Below are 12,224 nucleotides of genomic sequence, written 5' to 3'. Positions count from 1 at the left end.
AGAAAGAAAGAAAGAAAGAAAGAAAGAAAGAAAGAAAGAAAGAAAGAAAGAAAGAAAGAGAAGCAACCAGGTGTGGTGGCATACCCCTGTAAGCCTAGCACTCAGGAGGCTGAGGCAGTAGAATTAACATGAGTTTGAGGCCAGCCTGAGCTACATAGTGACTTCAGGGCCAGTCTGCACTACACAGTGAGGCCCTGTCGATAAATAGATAAATTAGTAAAATAAGACCCTCAGGAGATGGGTGCTAAGCTCAGTCACAGTGGATTTGCCTAGGATGCATAAGCCTCCACACTCCAACAGCAGCACTGAAAAAGGAAGGAAGAGAAGGAGGGAGGAAAGAAAGACCCCTCATCCCAAAATATGGAGGTGAAATGTGAGGAGATTGGAGAAAGAAAGGCCAATTGGGAAGTCATTTGAGGGCCCCTAGTTACTACCCCCCAAGGTAAGAAAATGTCTCAATTCATAAGGCAATACATACTCACAGATGAGGCTGTGGCTAGAGGCAGCAGAGCACCGTCTACCTCAGCACACTTCTCAGCCATCACATACATGGTGAAAGGGCAGGAGGAGTGCTTCTAGGAGGAAGAACATGAGGAACATCTTGTGAGTCTTAGGCTGTCATAGCAGCCGAGTGTACCCAAACTTCTATATGTCCCACTATTGGGATGCAGCAGGAAGTAAATCTGCTCCCTCTGTCCATTCCATCCCCTTTGTTGATCCTTGTGCTTTGACTGAGAAACATCCATTAACTGGAAGTACAAGCATCCTTAGTGTCTCTTCCTAATAATGACTCAGAAATAACATTTCATCCCAGCCCCTTTTCACTGGAGAACAGAACTGTTGCTCCTCAGGGTACAGACTGTGCCTTTTCCCACCAAAGATATTTCATGAATCCTGTAGAAATGTCACTGACTTGCTGCCTGTGGGACAGAATCCAAATGCTCTATTGTGGCATGCAGTATAATCGGATGCATCATAACCATGAAGCAATTCTAGATAGCTTCTGCTCCAGCAGGAGATTGTGTGGTATGAACACAGCACCATAAGAGTTCTAAGATAAGAAAAGACTTCAAAGGGGAATGGTAATGCTGATTCACGAACTCCAAGATAAACTGATGCTAGGGCCAGCCAAATAGCTTAGCAGATTAAAATGCCTGCAATCAGGCGCAGGGTCCAAGTTGCATTCCCAGGCCTGTCATGCTGGTCCCACCCCCAGAACACGCTGAGAGGGCAATTGAGACTGGGTGTGGTGGTGAACGCTTGTAATCCCAGCTCTTGGAAGACTGTAAACAGGCGGATCACTACAAGTCTGATCTAGTAGTGAGACCCTGGACACCCTGTAGACCCTTCCCTAAAATACAGGAAAAAATGATAAACTGATGCTCTGATGGAGAAAGGAGGGTTAGAGATAGATCCTGGGGCCTAAAGAAGGTGGGGAGGTCACACCAGAAGTGCCAATTCGGGAGAGACAGAGACAGGCTGCACACTGTGTCATTTCACAGAAACAGAAGCCAGAAAAAAAATTTCCAAAGGAAAAAGTAACCCCTATTGGCAATAGAACAAGCTGAGAGATGTGGCAAATAGCTCAGGTGGCAAACTATGGCCCATGAGCCAAATCTGATGCAGGTGCCTATTTCTGTAAATAAAGTTTTATTAGAACACAGTCACACTCATTTGTTTAGTCTGTATATTCTCCATGGCTGTTTTTATAGTATGATGGCAATCTCACTGCAACACAGCCTTTATGACCATAAGACCTGAAATATTTACTATTTAGTCTTTAATAGAAAAAATGTGTCAGTCCCTGATTTATATAAACCATAAAATAGTTATCTCAAACCATGTGATCAGCTCCTGGGAAATAACAAAGAAAACTAGCGCAACTTCAGCTAATAGCTGAGCTTATGTGGTTTTAGAATTGTTCCCAACATGATAACGATGAAGGGTACTCTACTTGGTGATTAAGTTCTATCAAGTCTTCATGATGACCTTTTGTACTGGACAGGCCACTACCATAGCGGAACCCAGTACCTTCACACTGGACTGCATTCCTAGCCCCACACCTCTTTTTGAGATAGGATCTCTCTGAATTTCCCAGCTAAGTGGCAACTATCTGCCTCAGCCTCGCAGACTACTAGAATAACAGGCATGCACCGCTGCTGCAATTGAAACTTCCCACTTATTTATTTATTTTGGGTTTTTGAGACTCAGTCTTGCTCTATAGTCCAGGTTAGCCTTAAAGTCACTATGTAGCCCCGGCTGGCCTTGAACTTGAGGCCATCCTCTAGTCTCAGCCTCATGAGTGCTGAGAATTACTGGCATGCAACACCACACTGGGTTCTGAGAACTCCCTTTTATAACAAAGCCCCTCCTTGAGCTCATTGATGAGGTTAGCCCCTTGATGATCTAATTAACTGCTACTTAGACCAGGGGACATTTCAAAGTGAATAGTTGCCGAAACAGCTGACTGTGAGATTAATTGGTTTGAGTTTAAGGTTAGAAACAAGCCAACTAAGTATGCTGCTATTTCCCAAAGTGGAGTATAAGCATCAAAATACCTGTGTAGCTTGAGGTGAGGGTGCTTGCCTAGCAGCCATGAGGCCCTGGGTATGATTGCCCAGCACCACAAAAAAAAAAAAAAACTTGTTACTATGGAATGTTCTATTAAAATAGAACATTCGAACACTTGGGAGACTGAGGCAGGAAGATTACCATGAGGTCAAGACCAGCCTGGGCTACAGAGAGTTCAAGGCTGGTCTGATCTACAAGATGTATGTACAGGGAGCTGTTCTGAGTGTTACAGGATCAAGTGGAGATGAGCAGGAGATAATCCTTCTGCCCAAGGTGCTTCGAATCAAGAATGTTCCATGCTGATTCTCAGCCTGGCTTGGACTCCCAGCTTCACCCTGACCCACACAGCACTCAGTTTTGACAAACGCTACAGTCACAGAATGTTATATAACTCTAGTCTTTTTCGGGACAGATTGTAGAGACTCATGAGGGTGAACTTTAACTGGGATCGTAAACTTATATAAATAAAAAAATAGAGATATAAGTTTTAAAGAAGAAACAAAATTACCTCATTAGAAAGAGTAGAGAACTATGTTATTGAAAGTAAAATAGGAGCCAGGTGTGGTGCTGCACATCTGTAATCCCAGCACTCAGGAGGCTGAGACAGGAGGGTTGTTACAAATTTGAGCCCAGCTTGGGCTACATAGCGAGTTGATGGCCAGCCTAAACTGCATAGCAGCAGTGTCTCAAAAAGACAAACAAGAAGAAGAAGTAAGAGGAGAAGGAGAAGTAAAAAAGAAAAGATATGGGGGCTGGTGAGATGGCTCTGTGGTCTAAAGCACCTACTTAGAACAAGCTAAGCTAAGCAAAACACAGGGACCACGGTTCAATCCCCCAGCACCACATGCCAGCCAGCCTCTCCCCCTGGTGGGCTGAACTGGCCACACACACACACAAAATAAATAAATAAATAAATAAATAAATAAATAAATAAATAAATAAATAATTTTTTAAAAAAAAAAGAAAACATAGGAAGTGGAGCCGGTATTCGGTGTTTGTTTTTGGCCCCTTTCATCGTATAATAAGAAAAAACTTTCCCCTCTGAAATTTGTTACAACTTGATTGGCTGTTTCAGGCTCTGAGACCCCTGATGTGGCCACTGACCCTCTCTGTTGTCTATGTGCAAGTTCTTGGGTAAGCTTATTTGGCCTGCTTTGTCCTGCCAAGGTGCGATCTCTAAGATTTGTCATAGGCCTTAACATACAAGGCTGAGTTGACAGTTAGAAAACGGATATGTATATACTTTAGTGCAGTATCACGGTGAGAGAAGGGCGTGTGTGTGTGTGTGCAGGTGTGGGTATATATTGTATATACTAAGTAAGGTGTTTTTTTAAAAAAAATTTTAGCCCCCTCCCCACTTCGTCTCATCTTTACTTAACAGGAGCTAGAAAAAACAAAATGGGGCACCATGCAGCCTCAGCCTCCTTGGTTGTCTAAATTGTTCTGTCTAACAAAGGTTTAACTTTTTGCAGTCTAGATTTTCTAAAAACTTCACTGAAGCCCTGTCTCTTACACTATCTGCCCTGCTTTCCCTATAAGGTGATTCATTAAATGTATGAGTAAAGGTTGATTTCATTTTGATATGTGGGTAAAAATTTACTACAACTTCCCCCCCTTAAAGAAATTCACAAATCAGAAAATACTTGGTGGGCCAGGATGTCGTTCAGTGGCACACTGCCTGCCTGGCAAGTGTAAGATCCTGAGTTCAATTACCAATACAAAAAAAGGAAAGCAGTTTGTCAGAGACAGGAGTGGTGGTGCAGGCTTGTAATCCCAGCATGCTGGAGGCTGAGGCAGGAGGATGGCAGTGAGTTTGAGTTCAGCCTGGGCTACACAGTAAGTTCAAGGCCAGCCCGGATTACATTAGAGAGACCCTATTTCAAAAACAAAACAATACAATACTTTGTCAGGACTGTCTCAGTTTTGGGTTTGGAAAAAGAACTATGAGAATTATCTTTTTTCTGTCACCATCCTCCTAAAAATGCATGTGCCTCAAGCCTTCTCACATCTGTGTGTGTCTTCCCATCTCTTTTGCAGCCTCTAGTTCTGTTGATGGAGTGGCCTGAAGCCACCAACTTTGCCTGCCTGATTGCTGGGTACTGCCGCCTCCTGCTGGATTCCAGGAAGATGGTCTTCTCCAGGCCTGCCAGCCAACCCCTTCCACCTCCAATGATCAAGGCAGGTAGGGCTCAGCCTCGGTTTCTGCTGTGCCGGCAACTCTTTGGACCCTGGACACTTGGAGGGAGGAGCTCCACTGCCTTAGCGCTCACTGTCTGCTGCCAGTGCCTGACTTAGCAGTAGCTAACACAGTAGCATGCATCCTCCCAGAACATCCCAGTGAGGACAGCCAGCCTTCACACGTGCCTGTTCCGAAAAGGAGGCCTATGAGAACACATCACAATTGAGTTCATGAATGAGTGTGAGAGAAAAATAGCAAACATGGGATTGAGCCAGTAAAACAATTACACTGGCCAGGCATCATGGCATGTGCCTATAATCCCAACTTCTTGGGAAGCTGAGACAGCAGGATCTCACACTCATGATGAGCCTTGGGAACATAGTGAGACCTCCATGTTCAAGAAAAACAATTACATTGGATCTAAGACAACTCTTTAAAGGTTCAGAGATCTAGCAGGGAAGATGCCTTCTTGTTCTGGCCTAATTGAAGCAGATCTTCAGATCAAATCATTCTTTTTGCCCATCATAATGGTGATTGATATGACTGCCTGAAGTATGAGGGCATCAAAGGCTGAGGGAAGAAAGACTGGACAGATCCAGAAGAAGGTTTAGGATAGGGTAGGATGCTCATACAGAACAGGTGCAGCCCTCATACAGAAGGCCTTCCAGTTAGGCAACTCAGTGGAGCCACTTTTGAGCAGCTGTTCTGCACATGAGCAAGGGAGCAAGGTGGTGTAAGTCACCAGGTGAACAGCTGCAAAGTGACAGCCAGGTGACCAAATGCTGCGAAAGCCAACATTGGCATTCTCAGTGTCACCCGTGGTCCTCCTCTGTCTGATCACCCCCAAGTAGATTATGTATAACATTTACTAAGAAGGATGGAGAGGAGAGAGTGAAAAGGGGAAAAGGGAAGGCAAAAGGAAGAATGCAGAATCGAGCCAAGGGCCACACATGACAGACGGTGAGAGATGTCTGGGTGGATGCGCTTTCCAAAGGCACTAAGGGTGGCTCCGTAGCCCCAATTTGTCTGATCTGCTTTTGCCATCGCATTAGCACCCTTGGCTGGTGCTTGCTCCAAGTATTTCCCTTGCTCTGGGGAGAGTGACACCAAGAGAAGGACATGAGTTTCACGTGTCCCTGCATCCTAAGCATCTTTGCTTTTCTGTTGCTTTTCCAAAGGCAGACCTGCTTCATTGGATTCTCTTAAAGCTATGCAAACTTAGAGCTCCCTTCCCTGATTCGGGATAGACCCCTTGTACCTGCAGAGTGACAGAGGCTCATCCTGTCCCCTGGCACAGGGTCTCTGTGTTGTTCATGCAGGGGCCAAATGAACCACTGTGGTGTCTCCACTGTTTGTAGATCTCCACTTTCTTAGGGAGGGAACAGTCAGCTCTAAGGTAGAGCCATACGGAAGTGCTTAGCTCTTCTTTCCCTGACTCTGCTGGTGAGGAAAAATTGAATTTGGTATCCCCTTCTAGGGGCTTGGTGAGAAGTTTGGGCCATTTCTTATTTTTTCTTTATTTTTAATTATTTATTTATTTATTTATTTTTAATTTTGTGTGTGTGTGTGTGTGTGTGTGTGTGTGTGTGTGTGGCCAGCTCAGCCCACCAGGGGGCGGGGCTGGCTGGCATGTGGTGCTGGGGGATTGAACTGTGGTCCCTGTGCTTTGCTAAGCTTATTCTAAGTAGGTGCTTTAGACCACTGAGCCAACCCACCAGCCCTAATTATTTATTTTTAAAAAATGTATTTGGTACAGGGTCTCGCTACACAGCTTGGACTCATAGTGGTCCTCTTGCTTTCAGCCTCCCCAGAGCTGGGATTATAGACATGTGCCACCACACCCAGACTCAGTGGCCAACTCAGTGCACTCAGGGGCAGGGCTGGCACTGCATGCGGTACAGGGGATTGAACCCAGGTCCCTGCGCTTTCTTAAACAGGTGCTTAATCTGCTGAGCTATCTCACTGGACCCTCTTTTTTAAAATTCATTATGTTTGTTGGTACATTTTAGGTATCCATAATGATCGCATGCACCATAGGGAATTTGTATCTGCACATGCTACAGCTTGATTCTTTTTCCCCATTCCGCTATCCTCCCTTCAACCTCTGTTCCCCTCCTTATTTACAAAAGCTTTGTTTCCACTTTTGCTCATCATATTTTTCTTTCCCTTTTTTCCTCCTCCTCTTTCCCTAGTTCCCCTTACCATTTGAACATGTTCTTCCTCTTTCACAATGCCTATTATGCTGTGTTCCTTATTTATACTTTTGATTTCTCACACCAGAGAAACAACGCAGTATGTACATATGTGCGTCTCATTCTCTTCACTTAACAGTATGGCCTCAAGGTGCATCCATTTAGGTAAAACTGTCTCAAGTCTACTCTTTATGGCTGAATAGTGCTCTATCATATATAAAAACCACATCTTTATCCATCTATCAGTTGATGGGCATTTGGGCTGTTTCCAACATTTAGCTATTACAAACTGTACCGGGCCATTTCTTGGCCTCATGGACTGCTAGGTGCTAGACTGATGGCAGCCACCAAGTACTCCTTCTAGGTGGAGTACGATGAGCATTCCAGCTCTGCCCTAGTTTGCTGCGCTGCATCACCCTAGCAAAGCTCCAGAAGTGCTGTGCCCATCTTATCCCTTGGCCTCAAGCAAAAGAAGGTCATCACTGAGGAGATCTCAGCCTGAGGTATAGTGGACAGATTACCAATACCTGTCTTGCACACCTTTAGAACCAAGGCCCAGGGCCACAGAGATAGCTCAGCAGCCTAAGCATCTGCCTGGCAAGTGCAAGGACCCAGGTTCAACCCCTGGTATTAGTACCACATGTCATACCAGCCCCAAGCCAAGCTGGCCACCCAAACCAGGCATGGTGGTGCACGCCTATAATCACAGTGCTGGTGAGGCTGAGACAGGAGGATCACTACAAGTCCAAACTGCATAGTGAGACGCTGTACCCAATACATAAAAAAAATTAAAATAAAAAGAACCAAGGTCCCAAGCTGAGATCACTTCCTTCCACCAGTCATTCCACACTTGTATCTCAGAACAGAAGACTCAGCGCCCATGGTTTGTTCTTTAGCAAAGGCCTATAGGGGTAGGCACACTGAGGGGCCAAAGCCACAACCTGCATGGGGTCTGGTCCCTCTGAAAAGGAGGAAGAGATCTGGCCAGCTCTATGTTCTTGCCCAAGTCACCACTGACTCCCAGCTAGCCCAGCACACTGCTGAGCCTTCTGGGCCTAAAAGATACCATTAAACCAGCATCAGGGAAAGAGAACGTATCACCTGTCCTCAACTGAGGAAAAATGGGCAAGTAGTAAGGAAGGAATTCCTGCCTTCTCGTTAGCTTCATCAAACTGGGTACTTCCTCTACTTATCACACAAATATTCCCCACTGTGTCCAGCATTGGTGCACAGCTAAAAACACCAGACGTGGCCCTTTTGCTGGTCCTCACGTAGCTTACAGGCTAGTGGGAGAAATACAGACAGATGACTAAAGAGTAATGTCAGTATAGTAAGTATCCTCACATTTACCTGGATGAAATTCAGCAGGCACACAGAATAGTACCTGTGATAGAAAGCGTCCAAGCTTGGAGGATGGCTCAGGCCAATCTCCATCTATTCCTAGGTAGCAGGAACTCCAGCGCTAGCCACCACCTCTTTCCAGCCCTGAGCTCCCTGCAGCCTGGAGAAACCCAGGAAAATAAGCCTTCCGTGCTCTCCTAAGCCTTCCCAAGCCCTCCTTAGAGCTGGAGGAACTGCATATACTACCATATTTAGAAATAGTTTAGTGTGGTGAGTTGAATATTCTACTTAATGGCTATTATATATTTCGTGCACGCCTTACCAATTTCCTTGTAGGTAAAATCCAGCAACATGTACAAAATACTAAAGTTGGACAGGATGTAATAGATTTTTTGGTGATGATTCCAAGGAACATGAGAGTCTTGCAAGGCCTCTAGGTCATTATTATAATCAGTGATCACTGGACTGTACAATACAGCAGGGCCAAGTATTAGAGCTGGTTCACTATATATGTTTTTGAGCATAAACCTAGTCAGTTCAATGTCCTGTTCTTTGTAAGCAATTTTTAAGGCAATTTTCTAAATGTCTGAGTACAAAATGATAAAGTAGGGCACTTCCCCATTTTGGGGAAAACTGATAATAATGTAATAGTCTTCACAGTCTAGCATGAGGAGATACTTCCATTTTACAAGGAGAGATGCCACCGTTAGAACTGCAGCCTTTGGCTGAGAGGAGTCCCCACCCCTTGCTGGATTTGCCCCTGGTGGAGCTCATTGCCAGGGTGGCTACCCCAGTTGTTCAGTGTCTCATAGTAGTTGACACTTGGTGATCTGTGGACAATTCCTCGAACTGCTAGCTCATGCCCTTGGTTCCGTGTTCCCTGGAGCACTTCCCTATGCTTCAGAGGCCTGGATAGAGAGTACTATTTCCCCACCTGATTCAGACTGCCCTGGATACAGCCAGTAAGGCCTGACTTGAAGCCAGTGTGAATACATCTAATCTGTACTTGGAAGGGAAACATGGTGTGTAGAAAACCAGAAGAGCTGAGGATCTTCAGGCAGAGAGACTTGGGTTCCATTCTCCAGTCCGCCATATCTTAGCTGTGTAAACAGCAGCAAGTTCCCTCAACTGAGTCTCAGTCTCTTCATCTGTTAAATGGTCTTTTCCCTACTTTTTTCTCTTTTGGTACCCAGAACTGGACTCAGGGCCTTGTACTCGCCAGGCGGGCACTGCACTGTTCATCTATAAAATGAGGATGATAAACACGGCCTACTTCGTGAAGGATTTGACAAGATTGCGTGAACTTAACTACAGAAGGACCTTTCATAATGCACAGCACATTTTGGTTTTTGTTCTTTCATCTTTCACTTTTTAAACTAATTAATTAATTAATTGTACCTAGAGTTGAATTCAGGGCCTTCACATTGAACTACATTCCCAGGCCTTTTTAAATTTTTTTTTTATCTTGGGCCAGGGATACAGCTCAGTGGCACAGTGCCTGCCTGGCAAGCACAAAGTTCTGAGTTCGACCCCCACTACCAAAACCCAAAAATGAAATTAAACTATTTTTATCTTGAGACAGGATCTCACTAAGTCACTTAACTGCCCAGGCTGGACTAGAATTTGGGAACCTCTTGCCTCATTCATTCTCCAAGTTCTGGGATCATAGGTGTTTACCACCACCTCTGGCTGCTCCTTGGCTTTTTTTAAGTAAGGGTTGGGAATTCATCTTGTGCCAAGTGTGGTGCTTTTACGTAAAACAACTTGATTTAATTGCCAAGCCAAAGCCATGAACATAGCTCAGTGGTCTGAGCGCCTGCATAGGCAAGCCCAAGGACTTGGGTTTGATCCTCACTACCACATGCCATGCCGGCCCTGCCTCAGGTATGCCAAGCAGGCCACCAAGACCAGGCATGGTAGTGCATGCCTATAATCCTAGCACTGGGGAGCTGCAACAGGAGGACCACTATGCCAAGCTTCATAGTGAGACTGAGACACTTTACTAAATACATAAAATTAAGAACAACAACAAGAAGAATTCCCAAACCAGCTGGGTATGGTAGCACATACCTGAAATACCAGCATTCCAGGAGGCTGAGACAGGAGGATCTAAAATTGCAGCCCAGGCCACACACTCAGGTGCACTTCTGGCCCTCCCTCAGACAGAAGTATTCTTCCCCCCAATAATTAAATTCAGCTCTTTAAAAAAATTCCACTCCAGTCTGTGCAATTTAGCACTACCTTACCTATCGCAAACTAAACAAAGAGGTGGGATGATAACTCAGTGCAAAGGCCTTAGGTTCAATCCCCAGCAGTAGCACCACTACCAATAATGTATAATTCATGAAATTCATTTGTTTATTTATTTATATTTTTAGACAGGATCTCACTATGCAGCTCAGGCTGGCCTTGAACTCACTTTGTTCTCTAGACTGTCTTGCACTCACAGGGAGGCTCCTGCCTCAGCCTCCGGATTGCCGGGATTTTAAGCATGTGCCACCATGCCCAGTTTCCTCTTCTTTTCTTACAATTATGTCCCTGTATATTCATTCTTTTCTTTTCTATTTTTTTTTTGGCAGAAGCAGGGATTGAACTCAGGCCCTTGCACTTGCCAGGGAAGCGTTTATTCCACTGAGACATCTCCCCAGCCCCCTTTTTTTGTGTTTCTTTTTTTCCCCATACTTTTATTGATAAACAAATAGCAATGAGAAGGTTTCAAATCAAATTGGTAGAATAGTTTCAATAATTAACACACTGCATATATTCTTCCTAGTGGTTAATTGCTGTACAAGATGTGGACATGATATCCTATTTACAAACACCATTAGAACAAATCACTCTATTCACTGAGAGAATGTAACTATATATCTATCCTAACCACTTTGAATACACAGATACAAAAGGGATATTCATCTGTATTCCCTTTTTTGGTTAAGTTCCATTATTTGAATATTATAGGTGTGCAAAATCACCAAAATATTCTAAAAGAGTCCAGTAGCCCATAATAGTATTGGATCGTCCGCTTCACTTGCAATGTCAGAAATTGTTGACCTGAGTCCCCTATAGCTCAACATAACACCATGGCCTTACTTCTCATACTTCGTTTTTATACTTTTCTTCTGGATGGTTAAGACAAAGATAAATCAAGACCTATGCCATAAGAGTTGTAACTTTTGGGTCTGATAAGGTCAGTAAAGTTCCCTCAGGATTTATCCTGAGATCCTGTACCTCAGACTGTAGATCCTTTTTCAGTGTCAGCCATGTGGATGAGTCACGGCCATTGCTTGGACAATGTGCTCTCTGTGAAAGCCTGAGAGAATGTTTTCTCTCCATGTGACTCTCCTTAGGCACACTCTACCTCATCAATCACTTTCCTCTTTGGTCCCATAATCTCCTTGATTAGAAAATTTGGGACACTACTGAGTTACATGACGTAACAGTACAAGTTCTCATATGTCCTGAGTCTTAACTGACAATGAAAGGATAGGGCCAAAATGTTGGCTTTCTTTGCAGCCCTCCTTTTTCTCTAATTTTGGTCTGCAAACATAGGTTGTTAACCAGCCAGAAGACAAGCTTATTGTTATTACCATACAACTTAGGCTGTTAAGCTTAACCTCACTATCTGTCTGCATGTCAAACATCTTAGGCATAATATGGAACAGGTATTTTTTTAAATTAATTAATTAATTTTGTTTTTTTTGTGTGTGTGGCCAGCTCAGCCCACCAGGGGGTGGGGCTGGCTGGCATGTGGTGCTGGGGGATTGAACTGCCGTCCCTGTGCTTTGCTTATCTTAGCTTGTTCTAAGTAGGTGCTTTAGACCATTGAGCCATCTCACCAGCCCCAAGTTTTATTGACTTTCTTTTTGCAGAACTGGGGATTGAACTCAGGCCCTTGCACTTGCCAGGGAAGCGCTTATTCTATTGAGCCATCTCCCCAGCCT

At 44.4% G+C, this 12,224-nt stretch overlaps 1 protein-coding gene across 1 annotated transcript in view; it reads left to right on the top strand.

Moving 5' to 3' along the window:
- The window catches only part of Frmpd3 (FERM and PDZ domain containing 3), a 105,978-nt gene that overhangs the window by 71,722 nt on the left and 22,032 nt on the right, over nucleotides 1–12,224 (top strand). The window contains exon 13 of the mRNA XM_023702725.1: nucleotides 4,609–4,753. Within this exon, the coding sequence (XP_023558493.1) occupies nucleotides 4,609–4,753 (145 nt within the window). The remainder of the gene's footprint in view (nucleotides 1–4,608; nucleotides 4,754–12,224) is intronic.

This window comes from Octodon degus, unplaced genomic scaffold, assembly GCF_000260255.1.
Source record: "Octodon degus isolate 3935 unplaced genomic scaffold, OctDeg1.0 scaffold00157, whole genome shotgun sequence".
NCBI classification, from domain to species: Eukaryota; Metazoa; Chordata; class Mammalia; order Rodentia; family Octodontidae; genus Octodon; species Octodon degus.
Note: the sequence above shows the minus strand (reverse complement) of the source record. Positions and strands in the feature narration are given on the sequence as shown.